We start from the raw sequence: 24,665 nt of genomic DNA, 5'->3' as shown, positions 1-24,665 counted from the left end.
TAAACTTGGGTACGTTTTGAGCATTTAAGGGGTAAGGGAAACAACAGAAGCTAATAAACTTGGCTAAATTCAAAAAGGCATTGTAACTTATTTGTTTCAATGTCATATTTGTCGATTATTGCCAAGTAACATATTTCAAAGTACAGTGATAATTGAACTAAGAGTGATTTTTTTTCCTACTCTGGTTTTAACATTTTAATGAACCTAAACTACTTATATAATGGGGGAAATATCTCAATTTTTTAATATTAAAAAAACACCATTTTTTCCTACTATCATGGAAGAAATTCGATCCAATCAAATTTTCAAAGATCTATTCTGTAATTGAACTCAATGAAATCCACAGAGAGTGAAGAGGTTTTTTGGGGTTTTTGTTTTGTTTTGTTTCGTTTTTAAGTTAAGAAAACTTTGTCTTTACGGCAGCCATGAGAATGCACTTTCAGTCTTTGACTGCAGTGAGTATAAATGACCAACAGCCCTGGCTGCTGCCCTATGACATCCATCACAACAGGTGAGCTGGAGCCGCACTTCCCATGGGCTCCCCCAGCCAACTTCTGATCACAGCAAGAATACTAAAATGTGCCTGATCCTGGGATGCCCACGACTTTGGCTGGAGGATTCCCCAACCACCTTGCCAAGTCCTCATAGAAACGCACAGCAACCTATGACACTTCCACCCAACGCTTCTTCCTTCCCTCTCTCCTTCACCTGGGGTCAGATCCGCATTGAGTTTGACATCCCCCAGCTTCCCCCAACTCCCTCTTCAGGTTCCCTTAAAGGCATTTCCCTTAGTCCCTTGCACATCAAATCCCTTGCTTCTCAAGGGACCCAGATGAACAGTCTTGGTTCCATAAAAAAAGTTTCAGCAAGAGTATCATTTTCAAATTGTCTAACTCATAAGTATTATAAATGAAGTTCATATTTAGCAGAACACTTTCAATTTTTCTTATTGTTCTCTAAATGTGACCACCCTCTGCACTTTCATATGTAACCATAAGATACTTGTTAAGACCTGAATGTGTCTATAACATAATTTTCCTCTAGTAACAGTTCCAGAGACGCCGAAGACTTGGATTATATTCCTAGTTTTTGCTTCTTTGGAAAATACATTCCAGAATAGAGAAATATCTACCATAGGAATCCTAAAAGGATCTACCAACCACTCCTGTCCACTGAATCTTAGAAGGATATATCTACCATCCTTGTCCACTGTTTCATTAACATCTTCACTAGATCTTAAAAAGCCCAAAGAGGGGCTTCTCTGGATGGCGCAGTGGTTGGGAATCCGCCTGCCAATGCAGGGAACACAGGTTCAAGCCCTGGTCCGGGAAGATCCCACATGCCGTGGAGCAACTAGGCCCGTGCGCCACAACTGCTGAGCCTGTGCACCTAGAGCCCGTGCTCCACAACAAGAGAAGCCACCACAATGAGAAGCCCGTGCACCGCAACAAAGAGTAGCCCCCGCTCGCTGCAACTAGAGAAAGCCCGTGTGCAGCAACGAAGACCCAATGCAGCCAAAGATAAATAAATAAATAAATAAACATTTTTTTTAAAAGCCCAAAGATATGATGTTGCACAATAATGTGAATGTACTTAATGTCACTGAACTGTAAACTTAAAAATGGTTTAAATGGTAAATTTAATGTTATGTATATTGTACCACAATAAAAAAAAATTAAAAAAAAAAATCCTAAAAAGAATAATGGCTATGTGTTTCAGTAGTGGGTAAAGAAATTACAAGACTTGGGTTATTTTTACTAGGTAATAATAAAAATAAGTGGTCTGCAGAAATACAGCAAAAATCCAGCTAACTATAAGTATCTAAAGAATATACTAAGTCAAATTTTGAGAAACCAGGAGGCAATTACATAAAAGGATTTAAGTATATTTTAAGTGATCAAGCTCAGAAACTAAGCTTGCTGCAGGTCGACATCAAAGCACCAAAGACAAAAGAACAAGAATTTTGCCCCTCTGAAACAAGCATCCCCAGCTCTCCCCTTATTCATGTTTGGTCTCTGACAGAACTCGTTCTTCTCCTCTCTGATTAAGAAACTTTAGAAAACATGTTTTCCCTTTAGTCAGTAACTAGTGTAGGGAAAATAAGTACTCCATAGTATCACATGAACCAAAATTAGTGAAGGTTTTGTTCCATTCACTCAACATCAAGGTACAACAAATGCACACCTTTGTGTATACAGGAACAACACCAGGAGCATCAGGCTGAAGGAAAAGAAGCCAAAAAGGTTACAGAAGGAGGTGCAAAGGTCTGCTCTCTGCTGCCAGGCAATTCTCTCTGTGTCTCTGCATGTATTGCAAGTAGAGGTACAGATGGCTTTTCTTCTGCAAGACCTTGACAAGGATGTCTGTATAGCAAACCACCTTGGAAGACAGAGACAGCATCTCCCCTCCAGAGCAAAAGGGCAGGCAGACCCACAGCCCATTCTGAAAGATCTGTGTTCTCCAAGCTCCTGTAACACAACCTGCCATTGCAGCCATGTCTTCAGACAGTCCCTCCAAAATAAAGACTGGACTCAATTATTTCCTGAACTGAGAACCCAAAAGTTTATCAGCTGGCTGGGAGGCCTTGTTGAAAGCACTGTCACCTGGTAGCCCCCCAACCGACAGAGATCCCAATTGGGTGTCCCCAACAACTATAAACAATATGTTCCTTCCAGGAACACCATGTGCACCTTCAAAACTATGTATCTTGTGGGAAAGCCAGGCATTAACTTGCCTCTCTCTCCAAAAACACCATGACTTACACCTCAGAGGTGCTCATAAGAGATGCTCAGGTGTGTGAGGAAACAGTACCAGCACACGTGCAGCCTCAGACAACTGTGGCCATCTCTCCACACCCAGGCCAACTTTGGTTACTCTGGGCAGTTTCCTGGAGAGAACACTGATCATTACATACATGCACCTGCAGACAGTTATCCCTACAATGAGTCACCGAATTAGAACAGATGATACGAAATGTGTCCCTGGTTTTAGCTGAAGTGATCAGTGACACTGCGTCAGCCCTGCAAGGCACTCAGGTCAGCTTTAACTCACTGGCAGGGTTGTTACGGATGAAAGAGTTGCCCCAGATGTCCTCCTTGCTGAACAAAGGGAAGTCTGTGCAATCATTAATACCTCAGGCCGAGTGAAAGAGCAACAGAAGAAGATAAGAAAGCCTCCTGGTGTCCTAAGATAGACCCTGATGGTTTACGGGATTTGTTCAGCTGACGGGATCTGGGACCTGGAAGGCATGCCTGAGGTCAGTACTGCAGGGCAGCCTCAACCTGCTGCTTGAAGCACTGCTGACCAGCAGGCTTAATTAAATACTCTAGGAGACAAATGGAATGGATCTCATCACAGCCTGTATCAGTCAGAGTAACTGCTGCCCATGATAGCAGACTTGGATCCTCTAAGGTCAGGGTGTCGTCCCTATAACACAACCCACTGCAACTGGAAACTGGGGTTGACAAAGCTGATACTTGAGCTACTGCTATGGCTGTGGGTAACTGAAGTCCTTTGTTTTTGACCTAGGAGTTCGTGTCTTTTGACAGCAGCACCCATACAAGTGTGGCAGACTAACACGGTAGTTTAAAAGTGGCATAAAAGCTCAGCTCCTTTGTGTTCTTGACACTCCAGAAGTCCAGGAAGACACCATAGGAAGGGAAGGTACAGCGTGCCGTCACTGAGGACACAGATGCAGAGGAAAAGTCAAATAGCCAACCCCAAAAACTCCAGGATTCCCACACTTTGATTCCTTTCCTGACAAAAATCTACCACAATTCCATCAGCCCTATGCCCAACAACATGGGTTTGAACAAACTCTTTAGGATCTAGATAATGCTGCGGACACTCGAGCAAAGTATGGCTCTAACAAGAGAAGAAAGAAGACACACATGGAAAGAAAAAATAATAATAAGTGGAGAGAAATGAAAATAACAATGAAAATCAAAGTGTGACAGATACTAGAGATTGGTGCACTCACATTATTCCAACCTTCTTCTAAGACCCAGCCAACACAAGGAGCTAATCACACACATGAAGACTGGACCCTATCAGAATCAGAGGTAGTCACGTTATCTTCATCATTATTATTAGCAGACTTAAGTAAATGTAACAATCCTCCCTTAAAAAGTACTTTGGAATAAATATACTTTGCACTAAAAGAACAATGAGGATTTTTAAAATTTTACTATCTCCTATTTTCTCCAATTTAAAAGCAAACAATTGGTTTCTATTTTATTCAGAGACAAACAAGTTTTATTTTTAATTTGATTTGCTAATATCACCCCTGACTAGTACATTTTAATAAATGCAACTTAAATAGCTAATGGAATAAAATCGGTACTTAGAGCAATAGCTTTATGGGAAAATTGATAACCAGCTAGTTCTAAAATATTTTTTATTTTGGTTAACTTTAGAAACACCCAGAGAGAAAAGTATTTAGATATTACTAAAGTACTGCTTGATCATTTTAAAGGAAATAAAACACAATTAGCAACCCCAGAAAAGAGAATCTACTTACTTTTTTCCCCCTACGTTAGCTATCAGGAAAACAATAACTTTACTCTTAACTTAAGCTTGCTACCTGCTAGCTATTTCATACATTTGGCTTAATAGGAAGAAGAAACATCCATTAGAGTATAAACGCACAACAAAATGGTTTAGCAGGGAATATTAGAATTGAGAACAATTCTTTCCATTGTCTATTCTTAATCAAGACCACACAAATTTAACCTGAACTTATCAGAAAAATAAGAAAGAAATGAAATTAAATGATGCTAAAATGACCTTTCACTTCTCACTGAAAATTAAACTTTAAAAATTATATCAAGAAATTTTAGTGTTTATAGGACATCAAAAAATAACAACACTACTAAGTGTAACAGAAAATATACTTAATTACAACTTAAGCAATTAGTTTCATAAAAGCTAATATAATCAGCCACCTGTATCCTGATAAAAATTCCTCAGGCAATTTCCACAGCTGTCCAGAAAGAGGTTGCTGCTAGCCCCTCCTCTCTATCCTTAATGCCTTAACACTAAATATGGCAAATAAGCCGTCATTAAGAAAGAAATCATCCCCACAAATATTCACAGTAGCATTGTTCATAATAACCAAAAAGTTTAAAACAGCCCACATGCCCACCACCTGACAACTGATAAACGAAATGCGGGATACCATACAGCAGCATCATATATGGCACCAACAACAACCACAACAAAATGAGGCTCTGATACATCCTACAGCATGGATGAACCTTGAAAATACTATGCTAAGTGAAAGAAGGAAGAAAAGACCACATACTCTGTGATTTCACTGATACCAAACATCTGGAATACGAAACTCTATAGAGGGAGAAAGTAGAGTACTGGCTGCCTACAGCTAGAAATAATGAGGGCACCGTGGGGTGACGGCCAGGGCATGAGGGCTTTCTTTTGGGGATGATGAAAATGTACTAAAATTGATTGTGGTGAAAACTGCACCGTTCTGAATATACATTAAAAAAACATGGAATTGCACACTTTAAATGAATAAATTTTATCTCAATAAAACTGTTAAAAAAAATCATTTCAAAATTATATCAATTCTCTAGACGAATATATTTTCATTTCTTCAAGTCTTACTGTCTTCTATGGAATAGTAATCTTAATTTTCAGTTTTTAATTAATAGTTCTCTTTATCATATTTTATCGTAACTATAAAATTTTTTTTCTATAACTTAGCACCTTCAGTAAAATCAGAGTAACTACCCATAATACAAATGAATAAATTTACCCAAGAATTTTTTTGATTCATGTAGTTTGCCTTCAAGTTCATACAGTAATCAGGATTTTAAAAGACCAGATAGATTTAGTTTAATGTCTGGTAGCCAAAACAAATCTAATATGCCAAATAACCAAGAATTTTAAGGTCGCAATAGTCAAACTTTCCAATTAATGAGTCAATCATGTCATTTACCTAGGCAAAACTTGACTTTGTTCTTAACGAGCCCTTCTTTATCCTTTCCCTCACAGCTTTCAAACATCAAATGATGTAATACTGTTGTGAAAAAAGTTGGAACCCCAATTTTATCAAGATTTTTTTAAACCTTTTATTTTGAAGTAATTATAGATTCATTGGAAGTTGCAAAAAAAAAAAAAAAAAAAAAACCACGTACAGGTTGGTCCTGAGTACTCTTCACACAATTCCTCCCATTGGTAACATCCTGCATCATTATAGTACAATACCAAAACCAAGAAGTTGAAATTGGTACAATCCACAGAGCTCTTTCAGATTTTACCAGCTTTACACGCATCTGTGTATGCGTGTACAGTTCTATGCAATTTCATCACGTGTACAGATTTGTGTAACCATCACCACAATCAAGATACAGAACTGCTTTAATTGCATGACACTCCTTCCTGCTATTTATTTACAGCCACACCCAATACTTTCCCGGACCCCATTCCAAATCTTTGGCAACCAGTAAAGCAGTAAACTGTTCTTAGAGAACTGTTCTCTATAATTTGGTTATTTCAAGAATGTTATATAAATGAAATCACACAGTGTGTAACCTTTTAGGACTGGCATTTTTCAATCTGCATAATTCTCTGAAGATTCATGCAAGTTGCGTAAGTCAGTAGTTCATTCCTCTTGGATGCGGAATAGTATTATATGTACGGTGTACCACAGTGTAACCATTCACCTGTTGAGGGACACCGGGGTTGTTCCCAGTGTGGGGCTATGACAAATAAACCTGCTATAAAAATTTGTGCATGCATTTTTGTGTGAAAATAAGTTTTCATTAGCAAGTTTTCATTAAATGCTGGGTTGTATAGTTAAGTATCAATTTTAATATCAACACTGGTAATGTTTCTTTAAAAAATGAATATCACATTTAATCTCCACTGACTTTATTTTTTTAATTTACCAAAATTACTTTTTAAAGCTAGCATTTACTGAATGCTTCTGCTAATGAACCAAGCAGCGTACTAAGCATTTAAACCTATATCCTATGTAATCCTTGCATCAACAATGAGCTAGGTACTGAGATTATTGCCATCTTGCAACTGAGAAAACTGAAGTATAGAAAAGATTTGGGAACTGATCCAGAGTCACTAAAGCTATGATGTGAAGAGCTGGGACTCAAATTCAAGCCTGCCTGACTCAGAACTCTATTGTTTTCATCATTCCTGTAACACGTGTGTCATTAAATACAAAAAGTATGTATTAGGACCAAAAGGTCTTTACTTAGGGGATAAACTTTACAAGGGACTATTACATTTCATAGTGAGATTTTTAAACTAGACATAATTTCTAATAAGCTGCACAAATTACCAAAATTAATCTAATAACCTACTGGTAGTTGCACAAACACTGTGCAAGTAAAAGTTACATGAGTACTAGAGGAAAACCCAGATAAAGTAATTGTTCAGCTTTTCTCTACACAGTTTCTTTTAGGCTCACTCTTCATTAGTCCTGTGGTGAACAGGAAATCTGGGGCCAATGAGAAATGAGAAGGAAAGGGAAATGAGGGTAATGGTATATGGATTAATAGGCCCCAGCCCACGGAGCAACTGAAGGAGCAGGGTTGAGGTCAGCGGTGGACACAAAGCCCATGCCCCCACTCCCAGATGTGGAAGGAGGAGCTCTTTTCCAGAAGCTCCAGGAACTGGACCCACGCAACAGTGACCATACACGTACTCAGATCTTCAAGTCTGCATACTGTCCCGAGAAACCAGTCACACAGGGTTGCTCACCACCATTCACAAACACTGTCACCAGAAGCAGATTCACAAAATACCGTCTTCAGAAATGTCATAATGAATTATTAATTTGACAGTCCCTAACATTTTCTGATTTTTCATCAAATACCATGTTTATTTTTTATTAATTTAACACTAAGATCTGGCTTTTCTATTCCTACCACAATGAGAAACAATTAAATGGCTAAGGTACACAGAGCTTTCAAGTAAAAATTAAAACTATAATATTTTACTATTAAGTGTGAAACAGATTTACTTCATAGCTATTAGCACCTTGGTTTCCAAATTTTATTGCACATTAGAATCACCTGAGGATCTTTCAAAATTCCCAATAGCCAGGTCCCAACCACACCAATTAAATTTTTTAAAATTTGAAGGTAGGAATCAGGCATCAATAATTCCTTAAAAATACTTAGGTTTGATTAGCAATGACTGTAACAATAGTTACAGCAATAAAATTCTTGTGTCTTTAAAAAAAGGGAGAAATTAAATGAATATTAGACATGCAGCTTGGGTACTATAATGTTTCAAGTCTAAATGTGACTTTTTGGGAGCACTTAAAAATCTTTGAAAGGATTTTTCTAAGTGTATCTTGGTGTTTTTACTCATGAACACTCTCAACTTTTCAGATATAAAACTAACACAACGAGAAGCCACAATTCACTCAATTGCCTAGACTTCTTAAAAAATTATAAAAGTCAACAATTGAGATAACAATTCATGGACTATGATTATATATTTCACAGAGAAATCTAGTAAGTCAACTTCTAGGAACCTAAGGAAATAATTATAGGTGTACATAAATTTGTATCTATAAGATAAATTATGATATGTTAGAATTCTGTATTTATTAAAAATGCTATAAAATATTAAATGGCATGTGGGGTTTCATACTACAGTATTAAATGTAAGTCAGTCAGGAAACAGTTACAAAACACAGTATGAATGATAAACATGAAACCTACTTGCAATTGAACTGAATTGTGCCGAAGACCTTCCACAATAGAAGAAAATCTGTCAATTTTTCTTTCTTCTCCAGCTGATGTTAAAGCTTCTAAAACTTCTTCAAGGCTATTGGAAAATTTGAAATTATAAAGTAAATTGCAAACAGCAAATAACCCAAATAACCCAATACAACAGCTTAATCTACTAAACTCCAGAGTCACTACTCCTAGGCAACCAATAACATTTTAAAAGTAGCTTACTAATCATATAGCACATATCAAGCATGAACTATGTTACATGTTTTAATTCATTTATTCCTCATAATAACCCTATGATCATGTTTATTTATCAAGCATTTATATAGTACTTACTACACATCAGGCACTATTTAAACCGGGTTACAAACATTAACCATTTTTAATGTATATAATTCTATGAACTCTATAATATGGGATAATTATTTTTATCCCATATTATAGGTTAGGAAACTGAGGAAGAAAAAGGTTAAGCCATTTGTCTAGGTCTCACGTCTACTAAATGGTAGAGTGGTGGAGCAAGGATCTGAAACCAGACCACCTGTGTAGTGAGCACTATATAAATGCTCTTAACCACTACAACCCTACTCTGTCTTGAGTATAAATAAATGAAGCTCTGGTGCCCAAAAACATATAGTACTAAGGAATTACAGTCAAATATAAAGAATAATGGTTATGCAAGAGTATACTTGCTACTTCTTTAAAGAATGCTTATGCTAACAGTACCCAGCATACTGTAAAAACTCACACAGTTTGTGGACGTAGACATTTTAGTCCTAAGAGTTATTTACTCATTTTGATGACCTATCCTGAAGTCAAGAAATAATAAAAATAATATGGAAGTGGAGGAAGAGGAGTAGAAGAGGGAGGAGGAAAAAGAGGAAGAGGATTAAGAAAGAGAAGGTAAAGGAGAAGGACAAGAAGAGAGGAAAGGAGGGAGGAAGGGATAGGGAAGGAAAAGGGAAGAAGAGAAAAGAGATAGAAGAAACAAGAAGTAAGGGAGGGAGGGTGAAAGAAGAAGGAGGGAAGCCAAGGGAGGAGGATGGAGGAGGAGCAGAAAGGAGTTGGGGGAGAACAGGAAGTATCTTATGTGTCAACATTAAATTCACACTTAGGTTTCTGCACCAAAATTAACATGGCCTTTTTAAAATGGGAAAGTGCAGAAGCTGTACGCCTGGCTTTGCAGCTGGGACTGCAGCAGGCACGGCCTCATCCAGGGATACACACTATAGCTACATATGGGGGCAGAGGGCCAGGGCTGAGTGGTGCCTGTTGACTCTCCAACTAAGTCCAAACTGAGCGGCGCAACAGTCATCAGCCCCACAGGACCTCTACATGGACAATTTTTAAATGCGTGCAGGAGGTTTCACTTACAGGGCTCTGCCTACCCTTATAGAAGGAAGGGCCATTTCTGTTTGTTCTTTTGGTTGTTCAGTTTGTATATCTTTATCATTTATAAAAAGTATTTTAAATAATTTTTAAATGCTTTCTTGTAATAAGAACACTAATCTTCCTTAAAAAGAAAAACAGGTTTATTTTTATTTATCTTTTAATATGTATGTAATGGTCTTTTAGTTACAGCTCTAGCAATTGTGGATAATGTCTTTAAAGTTAAAACTTTAGTATGTACTTTACTGTCAAGGACCTTGCACCCTCAACCATTACATTATCAATTACTCACTTATTATTGAATTAATTCTATCTAAAAAAAAAAAAAATCATAAGAAACAGAACCAATTTGTATATTTTTCAGTCTTCATTTAGGATGTTTATTTAGGTTTTGAGTTCAGAATAGTTTAAATATAATGAAGAAATCCATTTTTCATGGAAACATGTTAGCCCATAACTACTGTATTGATTAAGAGAAAAAAATTACTACTCAAACATTTCTGTTCAGCCAATATAAATCTAAATCACCTGCTTAAGTATAGTTCATTTTCTTAAAGTAAATTCTAGACTAAAATAGAATAATGAAAACATTATGTGACTGAAACTGTATTAAATTATTATGTAATGAGAGAAATAAGTTGAGAAGACTTACATGCTTTCCTCCCCTACAATGCACATTGCAGAAAGGAGTTTAACCACATCCGTCATCATACTGGGCTTCTCAGGATCAATGGCTCTGGCTAACAAAGAAAGACTCCTCTCTTCACTCATAATTCTTTCCAAGCCATACTACAACATTTTGGAAATAAGAGGTTAAATTTTAGTGGTTAGTTGAAAAAATAGTGCCCTGAAGGAAATGTAGTTATTTTTAAAATGTTTATAAGATAATATATGTGTACATGTAGTAAAGCCAGAAAATATAAAGAATGCATAACATCCTAAAAAAATTCATAGAAGTATTCCCTTTACATTAAGAACTATGAGAATCAATCAAATACAGATAACCCCTCAAAGGTAATTTTACAGCAATATGACTGATAATTACTAAGATAGATAAGTGGCCAACTAGAGAAAGAGAGAAGCAGTGAGGAATACTGAGATTTCCCAACAGGAACATACAAAATGAACAGACTGATACTGAACCAGACATTGAGGCCGTGAGGAGCTCTCCTGGGAAGGAAGGTTGGTAAGAGGTACCACAAATAAATGCACAGATCGCTGTCCCAGAGAAACATAATGTGAACCACATGTGCAATGTAAAATTTCAAACAAAAAGTAAAACTGATTTTAATAGAATTATTCCAATATACCCAAAATATTATCATTTTAACATATAATCAATATAAAACATTGATTGATGAGATATTTTTACTTTTTTTTCTTCCTAAGTGTTCAAAATCTAGTGTGTATTGTACACTTACAGTGCATCTCAGTTCAGACTAGCCACATTTCAAGGGCTCAGTAGCCACATGTGGCAACCACATTACACAGTGTGGGCCTAGATAGTAACACTTAGTTCATAAACAGGCAAAAGCTGAAGGGTGATTCGGGCTGATACCATGTAGAAACTGCCATAAGAACATGTGTATTCTGATCTGAACGATATTTTGTTATCAGAAAGACAATGCAGTTGTAAACACATTATATAAACGGAATGATTTAGAATGAGGCCAAAGTTTGCTACTGCCAGGATGTCACATTCAATTGGAAGATAAGGAGTTATGTTAACGACTTAGTGTTTTGATTTAAGGATGTATACATCTCTTAGGGTCCACTTACAATCTATGGAAGATAAGTATCAAATAACAGAGGATGAAGAGAAGCAATAAAACAGTACTATTTATCTACCATACATCCCAGAGGATCCTTTTAAAGAGTGAGAATTTAGTTGATTAGAATTACTACTAAGCACTAAAAAGGAACTTAAGCCCAATTACAGACCTATGAACTCAAAATTAGCACGAGGTATTGGTATCAAAGTAAAATCTATAACAAGCTTAGATCCAAATGCTTTGAACGTTATGAATGTTATGAAAACTTATTTATAAGTTTCCTGTCTTGTATATCGCATTTACGTAAAGAAGCTTCACACTGTGGTGAAATATTGCACTTGCTTGAAACCACTATCTAAAGAACACAGGTACAAAGAAGGAAGTACAAACAGAAGGGTCAAGGGCCCCAGGGTATGATTTTTGAAGGGACTTCTCTGTCCTATTGGTGACAGGGAAACATTTACCAGGAAACAGCTAAACCAGCCAGGAAATGCTCACTTTTGTGATACCCTGGGCTGTTTCATAACTGGAAACAAAGAAAAGTAGGCATGGGGCCAGAGACTACAATATGCCTCGACAATCATTCCAGGGAATTGTCAGAGTTTTGTAATGTACCACTTAGACCCAATTCAAAAAGTCAATCAGCCAATGATTACCAAGTACCAAAGGGCTGGCTCTGTCCTAATAAACCTGAGACTGAGTAAAGCTTGCCTTCAGCACTTCCTCCTTCACTTCCCCCACTCTGGGCTGGCCTGAGCCAGCACCTGCCCTCATACTGATTTCCTCTAAGGGATACCACCTACCTTCTCTGTCAGGCCCTCTTACTCTAAACCATGTGTCAAGAGTGGAATAGGAGCATTCTCTGATCTCCTAGTTTCGACCAGTGTCCTGTGAACTCAAAGCTGCATCACTGGCAATATTCTCTGACTTCGCTAATGGAAAATTGTACGGTGCTCATTTTGAGACTGGAATGAGGCCAGATTACCACTACTGAGTATCTAGAATTAAAGACTGAACTGCTGCCTACTTGTATAAAATTACTCTCATTCAATTATTTAAAAAAACAAAGCAAAACTAAACCCGTTGACTCTGTGAGAGAAATAGTCAACTTACCAGTGCTGGCACTTAAAGTGCATTAAATGAAGGCTATTACAAGGTTAGAGAGATGGTGACAAATTTTGGAAGGTCTAAGAATGTCTCTCCATTGAATGTCAAGGATCCACTCCAGATTTTAGGAAAACTCACATGTTCTAAACTGAGGACCAGTGCCAGGTTCCCTTTGCATTCTACTTGAGGCCTATTATTACCTAATAGGTGGAACTGCAGGCCACCGACGGTGTGTTAGGCAGGGGAAGGCGAATACCCTAAATCCCTGTGTCAGATGCCCTACATGAACACTGGTGCTGAATGACTACCCACGGTGAGTTAATACCAGCAGCAGAGATAACGTAGGGAGGGGGCTGGCTTCAGGAACAAGGCACCCTCGTTGGGGGTACACACCTTAACACAAAAAGTTAACTGACAAAAATGAAACCCCTGTTCTGACTACCTCTTAATTTAAAGGTATTTAACTTTTCATCTTGACTTTTATTTTCTTCCTAATAAATATTCAAAATCGTCTTCTATTTAAACACTACCATAAAGTTCAATTTAGTATTTTAAAAAAATTCAATTTCATACAATGATATCAGATTCACTCATAATATCAATTATATAATTAATTACTAGTACCAAATAAGGTATTAGTACATACATTTTTTCTCTTAAAGCCTATATTTTTCATCATTCAATGAACTTTATAAAGACTGCACAGTAAGGTAGAGGAAAAAGCATCAACCAATCTTGGAAAAAAAAAATATTTACCAAAAAATTTCACATATAATTATGTTTAGAATTCAGACATTATAATTCCAAGTATCAGTAACTTTTTATTCGTATCAGCATGACAGTAATAAATGCAAATGACAATATATTCCAGCTCCACATAAACTATAAACAAAATAATCCATTATTATAACAATAAATCACATTATATTAATTAGAATATAAATACATAGTTTACTCCCTTTCCAATTCAGTCTTAAACCAAGTAGGAATATTATCTTCTATATACCACTTCACTTTAACCATGACATTCTTAAATTCAAATTATGATCCAAATGCCCCGTGCCCCTTTGTTTTGGAAAAACATTCCTGGGTTTTCGCTACTCTTAGCCTTCCCATCACCAATGAAATTTCCAGTTTCTATATTCTTATTTTAGAAGCCCCCCCACCCCGCCTGAAAGCAAGTGTTATACACTCAGTGTGAAAAGATGTCTCCCTATGAGCAATTTGATTCCTTTATTCACTCACTCTTAAAACATACTCTACAAAGGCTACATAATATATCTAAAATCGAATTCTCACAGAACAGTGAGTTCAGTACAGAAAGTACTTGTGGTTTCTACATCAGATATTTTCCCTGAAAATCGTATCTGATTGGAGGAAGCAGGGAGGTGAAAAATATTTCATTGGTTAAAAATAGAAAACTTAACTCCAGAAAATGATGAAAAATCCATAAATAATTCAATTTAAAAAATAATTAGAAAATATAAATATTTGCTGCATTTAATAAAAAGAAATGTAAATGTTAATAATTTAAGTACAAGTACTTAAGTACAAAGTTCTCTAAAAGTTTATTTTAAAAATGAGGATAAGGCAAAAATATTAAAAATTAAAATTAATCAGAAATACACAGTTTTGCTATAAAACACAAATCACCCAACATAGGTAAAATTTCCTCTCCCGCTGTCTAATGAATGAAAACACCTATCATTACTGCACGCATCATGAGGTAGATATGTTTAGATGTTAGAGCTAGAGACATGGCATGGAATAAAGCTAATTTCTGCAATTAACAGTATGAAAAAAAGGAAACACAGTTAGATAAACCCAGCTTCAGTACAGAGCATAAACCATTTCTCTCTTCCTATGTATCCTCTTTAAATATTCAAACTGCAGACCTGCCATATTATATTTGGTTTCAATATTACGGTTGACTCTTGAACATCACAGGGGTTAGGGGCACCAACTCCTCATGCAGTCAAAAATCCGAGTATAATTTCTGACTCCCCCAAAACTTAACTACTAATAGCCTACTCTTGACCAGAAGTCTTACCAATAACACAGAGTTGATTAACACATATTTTGTATGTTATATGTATTATATACTATATTCTTACAATAAAGTAAGGTAGAGAAAAGAACATGTTATTTTTAAAAAGCAGAAGGAAGAAAAAATACACTTACAGTACAAATATATATTAATTTTTTAAAATCCACATATAAGTGAACCAGTGCAGTTCAAACACATATTGTTCAAGGGCCAACTGTACTTGCATTAAGCATCATTGCTCCTCCACCTCTGGGACCTGTTCATATCTGTTCACATTAATTTCATTAAAAATTCAAATCTCTAGACTATAAAAACTAAGTCTTTCCAACTTAATTCTTTGGTAATAAGTATTACTGCAGACCACATTTAATAATCGTGTATGATTTCAAAGCTGATTCATGCTATACTTCTGAAAATTAAAAGAGAAGAAGGAAGGGAGGAAGAGAAGGGAAGAAAAAAGAGGACAGACAGGGAGGTAGAGAGGTAAGGAGGAAGGACAGGAGGAAAAGAAAATTAATCTGCACATGAAGGGTTAAGCACCAGAAGAGGATCTATTCATCCCCAAGTTTCTCCTGTTGAGAGACAGTTGATTTGACAGAAAACTAGAAATCAATATTTCAATATTTTTGCAATTATATACTGAAGAGCTTATCAAAACAATGTATCACTTTAGTGCAAATTCTATATTACATAACTCTTCTTTCATAAGAACTTCTGTAAGAACTGGTAAAGAACAACTACAATACAATTACCTATGTACATACCTGGGTGTTCATCAAGGCCTTTAGACACTGTATGACTTTGTGCTGATTCTTCTTTATAATTTTTTCTTGTCTGCATAAAAGATATCAATGTTGGAATCATCATTGGACATGCAAATGTAGCTTAATTAAAAATAATGATTAGCAATACTTACATTTTGCCACTAATCAGCTTTTCCAAAATGTCCAGTAATAATCCAAGCCCCTCATGTTCAAAGCTCTCCACCCAACTGAAAAACAGAAGAAAGGGTAGTCATATATTAAGTCAGTATTCTAGTTTGGAATATCACAATAATGCTATATACTCACAAATATTTTGCACTTGTTATATTCTAGTCATAAATACAATAAAAGAATAACACTATGTATAAAATCATTTATGATTCATACTCTTTGTGAAAAAAGGAGCGATGATGTGATAAGCCAGTGATGTGCTGAACCCAGCTTGCACTTGGCTTGTGAGAGCTGAGTGTGCCCAGCTCTTCCATGCCCCATGTCCATTGACATCATGTTAGTAGCTTAAAACCTGCCATGTTGGAAGTATTGACACTACAGAAATCAGCAAATGCTGCCAATCAGAGCATCCCTTCACCCAGAGCTGGTTGTTAAACATTTAACAGCACACCACTGGACAAGCCTCACTCTGGACTATTCCAAAGAGCAGAAATTGGGCAAGTGAGCAATATTTAAAGAGAAAAGATTCCGGTCTACATAAAGAAAAAGATTACTGAAAAAAATTAGTCAAAATATTGTAAAAGCATGTTCTAGGAGAATTTTCCAAACCACTAAAATACATCTTTATAAATGTTAACAATTTCTTAAATTTCAAAGTTCAGTTGTATTTTTAAAAAGAGCTTTATCATTATTTTTAAATGAATATTTTCATCTTGACCCAACCACCTCTATTCCATTAAACCCATTAATATAATCAAAGTATGTATGTAATTAGGATAGCACTGCCAATAGACAACAGCTCACCTTGATTATAGAAAAACTACCTTAGGAGAAATCAGTGTTGATTTGGAAAGCCTAGCACAATAAATAAAATAATGTTAACAATCCGTCTTCCAAAAAGTGGGGGAAAGAAAAAGATATAATATGATATATATGTGTATTTCTTTGTATATATGTGCTTGTATACATATTTGTTTGTATGTATGATTTTATGTGTGTATGTGTGTCTGTGTGTAGCCTTTGAAAAATGGAATATTAATAACAAACTTTCATCCAATAATCAAAAGCAGGATGTTATAAAGAATAAAAAATTTAAGTCACATACCAGAATATAATACCATTTTCTTACTTAAGAAACAGTATTACATTCCTTAGAAAATAAGAGTAAACACCAAATGTAATATATTTGCATGAAAAATAAAAATATTATTTTAAAAATTCCAGGGACTTCCCTGGCGGTCCAGAGGTTAAGACTCGGCGCTTCCACTGCAGGGGGCGCAGGTTCGATCCCTTATTGTGGAACTAAGATCCCACATTTTTGGCATTGTGCGGCCAAAAATTTTTTTAAAAAATTCCCTCTTCTTCACTTGTACACTTCTGTGAACATGGCTTAATCACCTACAAATAGTCAGAGTTTCTGATTTTAACCACCCCGCCCCCAAGAAAAGAATTTGCCATTTAGATTGGCAGACTCATCTCAGACTATTTTACTCATCTCTTCTCTATGAAAACCACAGAATAACTAATTCAAGAATGCACTTAAACAGGAAAGATACTCCCGTGTAAAAGAAAAGACTGAAGATCACTATTATAGCTAAGGTGAAGAAAAAAAGTTCAATATAAGTTGGTGTTTTCAAACCAGGATGCTACTTCAAAAGTTAAGAGTTTACTCTCCGCTATCAGCATCGCACAGATTACTTGTAGGCATTTCAAATCTTGCTTTCATATTTCATGAAAACGCCTATAGCATCCCACTTAACTGTATGCCTTGTTGACATCCAATTCTGTATTTATTCTTATTTCACTTGCAGCAGGGAAGCTTGAAATCAAACACACAAGGAGTAATTTGAGGGTTTTGCTTGGACTGGCACTGAGATGTGTGGACAAACTCTGTTCATCAGACCCTCCTGTCTTAGTACCTCACAGTAAGACTTCAGTATTTTGTTTGAAGTGTTTCAACAATCTCTATATTCAAAAGTATATCCATAAAGATATCGTAAAGCTAATATAAATGGTTTAGGATTCTTCATGCTGCTATCATCTTCAATCATCATAGAGAATAAAGTTACTATTCCTAAAACTGCCTTATAACAAAATATACAAAGTATTTTAAAATTATGTTAATGTAACAAAAAGATTTTCTTGCACATGATATGCTCATGTTGGAGCCCACTATAAAATTCAGGAAGCATATCAATCCAGGTAAATCAAGTCTGAGTAATAAATAATAGAACACAGCTATTTTGAAGATGTATCACCCCTATTATAACAACTATTTAACTATAGAATACTGGGACCCACAGAATTTCTCAAATCAACTATTTCTGAACCCACTAAATAACTCTCTTCTACAATGTAGAACATGAGTCATTAAAGTAAAACTTACGTCCACTCATGCATATTACATATGAACTAATTATAAAAGAAACTTACTAAGGTTGAATGTAAAGAAGCATTATACCCAATTACTTTACATTACAACCTTTTAACTCACGGTGGGAATTAATTTCTTGACAATGATAAAATCAGAGAGATTGGCAACAGCCTTCTGAAAGCCAGACTATACTTTACATCATAAAACATATCAATAACAAGGAAAGTCAGACAGGGTGCAGGGAAAGGAAGACAAGATGCTTGATAACAAAAGAAACACTAATATGTAAACATAAAAAGAAAGCTGATGAAAGTACTTATTGAAAAGGTAATATTATAATACAAACTAAATGTGCATAAAAAGTTTCCATGTTTTTCTTAAAAATTTGCAAGGCCAACATATTGTTGTATTAACAAGTTATCATTCACAAACCCATTCTCTCAAAACCCTTGCCCTCACCCCTGCTATTTTCAGCAATGCTATTTTTAAGAATAGGAGCAAATATCACTGCCTATCTCTTCTGGAAAAGATGTTCAAGATAAAAAAGTGATATTGAGTAGGCAGGTCTGCAGTGCTGACAGAGGTTTATTAAAATCAATAGCTTTCTACAGAAGTGAAAAATTTCTCATCATCAATGTAAGAAGCAACCTGGAAAAAAATTATCAACTGATCTATAAATGATCAATATTCAGGAAACAAAATCTGTGCTATTTACTCTGTGCCTGTCAGCATAGTGCCATAGGGCATTATGTGGTTTAACTAAAACCTGCATTCATGGATGAATAAGCACTGGGCAAATGTTTTTTATTTGTGAATAGAAATGACACAGATTAGTATGACATGTGTAAAGGAAAAAAAAAAAACGCTTTAAAACAGCAGAAAGTAATGTGCTAAGTACTAATTTAACACAAAATCTACCTCTTAAAATTTCATAACAGAAGGTGAGATTTCCACTGTCGAGAAACAATGGAAAAGAGCTGCAGCTGCTCACTGGAGAATTGAAAGATCGAGATAGAGAGCTCAATGATATGGGTGCAGTACATCAGAGACAACTTCTTTCACAGGAAGAGGATCGGCAGAAAGTGTTGACTTTGGAAGAACGTTGCAGCAAATTAGAAGGAAACTTTATGTCTTGATTCCATCAAGGATGAATCTGGGAAATGAAAAGTGACAACAACTCTCTCGGGCACCTTAACCGGACAGCAGCTACTATTAGAAGCCCTCTTTTTGAAGAGAGAGGGATGCTTACTGTCCCCATTCCTCAGACAGGGTGATCACAGAGAGGACATTCAGATGTTTATCCTGTGGTTTGTGAGCAACCTGTATTTTCTAGAGATTTCACAATGCAACTATCCTTTAAGAAACTACTGCTAGGGTGGACCTTCAAGATGGTGGAGGAGTAAGATGTGGAGATCAACTTCCTCCCCACAAGTACATCAAAAATACATCTATGTGTGGAACAACTCCTACAGAACACCTACTGAATGCTGGCAGAGGACCTCAAATGTCCCAAAGGGCAAGAAAATCCCCACGTACCTGGCCATGTGGCTGACAGGGTCTTGGTGCTCCGGTCTGGTGTCAGGCCTGAGCCTCTGAAGTGGGAGAGCAGAGTTCAGGACACTGGACCACCAGAGAACTCCTGGCCTCATGTAATATCAATCGCCGAGAGCTCTCCCAGAGACCTAAGACCCAGCTCCACCCAATGGCCAGCAAGCTCCAGTGCTGGACGCCCCATGCCAAATGACTAGCAAGACAAGAAAACAACCCTTTAGGCAGAGAGGCTGCCTAAAGTCATAATAAGTTGACAGACACCACAAAACACACCATTTCACACAGCCCTGCCCACCAGAAAGACAAGATGCAGCCCCACCCACCAGAACACAGGCACCAGTCCCCTCCACTAGGAAGCCTACACAAGCCACTGAAACAACCTTACCCACTGGGGGCAGACACCAAAACCAACGGGAACTACGAACCTGCAGCCTGCAAAAAGGAGACCCCAAACACAGTAAGTTAAGCAAAACGGGAAGACAGAGAAATATGCAGCAGATGAAGGAGCAAGGTAAAAACTCACCAGACCAAACAAATGAAGAGGAAATAGGCAGTCTACCTGAAAAAGAATTCAGAGTAATGATAGTAAAGATGATCCAAAATCTTGGAAATAGAATGGAGAAAATACAAGAAACATTCAACAAGGACGTAGAAGAACTAAAGAGCAAACAAACAATGATGAACAACATAATAAATGAAATTAAAAATTCTCTAAAAGGAACCAACAGAAGAATAACTGAGGCAGAAAAATGGATAAGTGACGTGGAAGATAAAATAGCGGAAATAACTACCACAGAGCAGAATAAAGAAATAAGAATGAAAAGAATTGAGGACAGTCTCAGAGACTTCTGGGACAACATTAAATGCACCAACATTCGAATTATAGGGGTCCAAGAAGAAGAAGAGAAAAAGAAAGGGTCTGAGAAAATATTTGAAGAGATTATAGTTGAAAACTTCCCTAACGTGGGAAAGGAAATAGTCAGTCAAGTCCAGGAAGCGCAGAGAGTCCCATACAAGATAAATCCAAGGAGAAACACGCCAAGACACACATTAATCAAACTGTCAAAAATTAAGTACAAAGAAAAAATATTAAAAGCAGCAAGGGAAAAGCAACAAATAACATACAAGGGAATCCCCATAAGGTTTAAGGTTAAAAACTGATCTTTCAGCAGAAACTCTGCAAGCCAGAAGGGAGTGGCAGGACATATTTAAAGTGATGAAGGAGAAAAAACTACAACCAAGATGACTCTACCCAGCAAGGATCTCATTCAGATTCAACAGAGAAATTAAAACCTTTACAGACAAGCAAAAGCGAAGAGAATTCAACACCACCAAAGCAGCTTTACAACAAATGCTAAAGGAACTTCTCTAGGCAGGAAGCACAAAAGAAGGAAAAGACCTACAAAAACAAACCCAAAACAATTAAGAAAGTGGTAATAGGAACATACATATTGATAATTACCTTAAATGTAAATGGATTAAATGCTCCAATCAAAAGACATAGACTGGCTGAATGAATGCAAAAACAAGACCCATATATATGCTGTGTACAAGAGACCCACTTCAGACCTAGGGACATATACAGACTGAAAGTGAGAGGATGGAAAAAGATATTCCATGAAATGGAAATCAAAAGAAAGCTGGAGTAGCAATTCTCATATCAGACAAAATAGACTTTAAAATAAACACTATTACAAGAGACAAAGAAGGACACTACATAATGATCAAGGGATCAATCCAAGGAGATATAAAAAATGTAAATATTTATGCACTCAACATAGGAGCACCTCAATACATAAGGCAAATACTAACAGCCATAAAAGGGGAAATTGACACTAACACAATCATAGTAGGGGACTTTAACACCACACTTTCACCAATGGACACATCATCCAAAATGAAAATAAATAAGGAAACACAACCTTTTTTTTTTTTTTAAACATCTTTATTGAAGTATAATTGCTTTACAATGGTGTGTTACTTTCTGCTTTATAACAAAGTGAATCAGTTATACATATACATATGTTCCCATATCTCTTCCCTCTTGCATCTCCCTCCCTCCCACCCTCCCTATCCCACCCCTCTAGGTGGTCACAAAGCACCGAGCTGATCTCCCTGTGCTATGCGGCTGCTTCCCACTAGCTATCTATTTTACATTTGGTAGTGTATATATGTCCATGACACTCTCTCACCCTGTCGCATCTCACCCCTCCCCCTCCCCATATCCTCAAGTCCATTCTCTAGTAGGTCTCTGTCTTTATTCCCATCTTGCCACTAGGTTCTTCATGACCTTTTTTTTTTTTTCCTTAGATTCCATATATATGTGTTAGCGTACTGTATTTGTTTTTCTCTTTCTGACTTACTTCACTCTGTATGACAGACTCTAACTCCATCCACCTCCTTACAAATACCTCCATTTCATTTCTTTTTATGGCTGAGTAATATTCCATTGTATATATGTGCCACATCTTCTTTATCCATTCATCCGATGATGGACACCTAGGTTGCTTCCATGTCCTGGCTATTGTAAACAGAGCTGCAATGAATATTTTGGTACATGACTCTTTCTGAATTATGGTTTTCTCAGGGTATATGCCCAGTAGTGGGATTGCTGGGTCGTATGGTAGGGAAACACAACCTTTAAAAGACACACTAAACAAGATGGACTTAACTGATATTTGTAGGACATTCCATCCAAAAACAACAGAATACACTTTCTTCTCAAGTGCTCAAGGAATATTCTCCAGGATAGATCATATCTTCGGTCACAGATCAAGCCTTGGTAAATTTAAGAAAACTGAAATCATATCAAGTATCTTTTCTGACCACAACTCCATGAGACTAGATATCAATTACAGGAAAAAAATTGTAAAAAATATAAACACATGGAGGGTAAACAATACAGTACTAAATAACCAAGAGATCACTGAAGAAATCAAAGAGGACATCAAAAAATACCTAGAAACAAAGAAACATCCTAACCTTACAACAAAAGCAATTAGAGAAACAAGAACAAAAGAAAACCCAAAGTTAGCAGAAGGAAAGAAATCATAAAGATCAGATCAGAAATAAATGAAAAAGAAATAAAGGACACAATAGCAAAGATCAATAAAACTAAAACCTGGTTCTTTGAGAAGATAAAAAAAATTGATAAGCCACTAGCCAGACTCATCAAGACAAAAAGGGAGAAGACTCAAATCAACAGAATTAGAAATGAAAAGAGAGAAGTAACAACTGACACTGCAGAAATACAAAGGATCATGAGAGATTACTACAAGCAACTCTATGCCAACAAAATGGACAACCTGGAAGAAATGGACAAATTCTTAGCAAAGTACAACCTTCCAAAACTGAACCAGGAAGAAATGGAAAATATGGACAGACCAATCACAAGTAATGAAATTGAAACTGTGATTAAAACTCTTCCAACAGGGCTTCCCTAGTGGCGCAGTGGGTGAGAAGCCGCCTGCCAATGCAGGGGACATGGGTTCGATCCCTGGTCTCGGGAGATCTCACATGCCACGGAGCAACTAACTCGTATGCCACAACTACTAAGCCTATGCTCTAGAGCCCGTCAGCCACAACTACTGAGCCTGCGAACCTAGAACCCGTGCCCCGCAGCAAGAGAAGCCACCGCAACAAGAAGCCTGCAGGCAGCACCAAAGACCCAAAACAGCCAAAAATAAATAAATAAAATAAATAAATTTATTAAAAAAAAAACTTCCAAAAAACAAAAGCCCAGGACCAGATGCCTTCACAGGCAAATTCTATCAAACTTTTAGAGAAGCACTAACAGCTATCCTTCTCAAACTCTTCCAAAATATAGCAGAGGGAGGAACACTCCCAAACTCATTCTACGAGGCCACCATCACCCTGATACCAAAACCAGACAAAGATGTCACAAGAAAAGAAAACTACAAACCAATATCACTGATGAGCATAGATGCAAAAGTCCTCAACAAAATAGAGGCAAACAGAATCCAACAGCACATTAAAAGGATCATACACCATGACCAAGTGGGGTTTATCACAGGGATGAGAGGATTCTACAATATACGCAAATCAATCAATGTGATACACCATATTAACAAACTGAAGGATAAAAACCATACAATAATCTCAATAGATGCAGAAAAAGCTCTTGACGAAATTCAACACCCATTTATGATAAAAACTCTCCAGAAAGTAGGCAGAGGGAACTTACTTCAACATAATAAAGGCCATATATGGCAAACCCACAGTCAACATCATTCTCAATGGTGAAAAACTGAAACCATTTCCTCTAACATCGGGAACAAGAAAAGGCTGCCCACTCTCACCATTATTATTCAACATAGTTTTGGGAGTTTTAGCCACAGCAATCAGAGAAGAAAAAGAAATAAAAGGAATCCAAATTGGAAAAGAAGAAGTAAAACTGTCACTGTTTGCAGATGACATGATACTATACATAGAGAAACCTAAAGATGCTACCAGGAAACTACTAGAGCTAATCAATGAATTTGGTAAAGTAGCAGGATACAAAATTAATGCACAGAAATCCCTTGCATTCCTATATACTAATGAGGAAAAAATCTGAAAAGAAATTAAGGAAACACTCCCATTTACCATTGCAACAGAAAGAAAAAATACCAAGGAATAAACCTACCTAAGGAGACAAAAGACCTCTATGCAGAAAACTATAAGACACTGATTAATGAAACCAAACATGATACAAACAGATGGAGAGATATACCATGTTCTTGGATTGGAAGAATCAACATTGTGAAA

At 36.6% G+C, this 24,665-nt stretch overlaps 1 protein-coding gene across 2 annotated transcripts in view; it reads right to left on the bottom strand.

The window, feature by feature from the left end:
• DIAPH3 (diaphanous related formin 3) overlaps nt 1-24,665 on the bottom strand; it is a 571,929-nt gene that overhangs the window by 385,737 nt on the left and 161,527 nt on the right. For both annotated transcript variants that reach the window (XM_061171200.1, XM_061171201.1), the window contains 4 exons: nt 15,955-16,029; nt 15,803-15,872; nt 10,765-10,901; nt 8,709-8,814 (listed from right to left, as the gene is read on the bottom strand). In XM_061171200.1, coding sequence (XP_061027183.1) covers nt 8,709-8,814; nt 10,765-10,901; nt 15,803-15,872; nt 15,955-16,029 — 388 coding nt within the window. The remainder of the gene's footprint in view (nt 1-8,708; nt 8,815-10,764; nt 10,902-15,802; nt 15,873-15,954; nt 16,030-24,665) is intronic.

This window comes from Eubalaena glacialis, chromosome 16 (genome assembly GCF_028564815.1).
Source record: "Eubalaena glacialis isolate mEubGla1 chromosome 16, mEubGla1.1.hap2.+ XY, whole genome shotgun sequence".
Taxonomy (NCBI): Eukaryota; Metazoa; Chordata; class Mammalia; order Artiodactyla; family Balaenidae; genus Eubalaena; species Eubalaena glacialis.
Note: the sequence above shows the minus strand (reverse complement) of the source record. Positions and strands in the feature narration are given on the sequence as shown.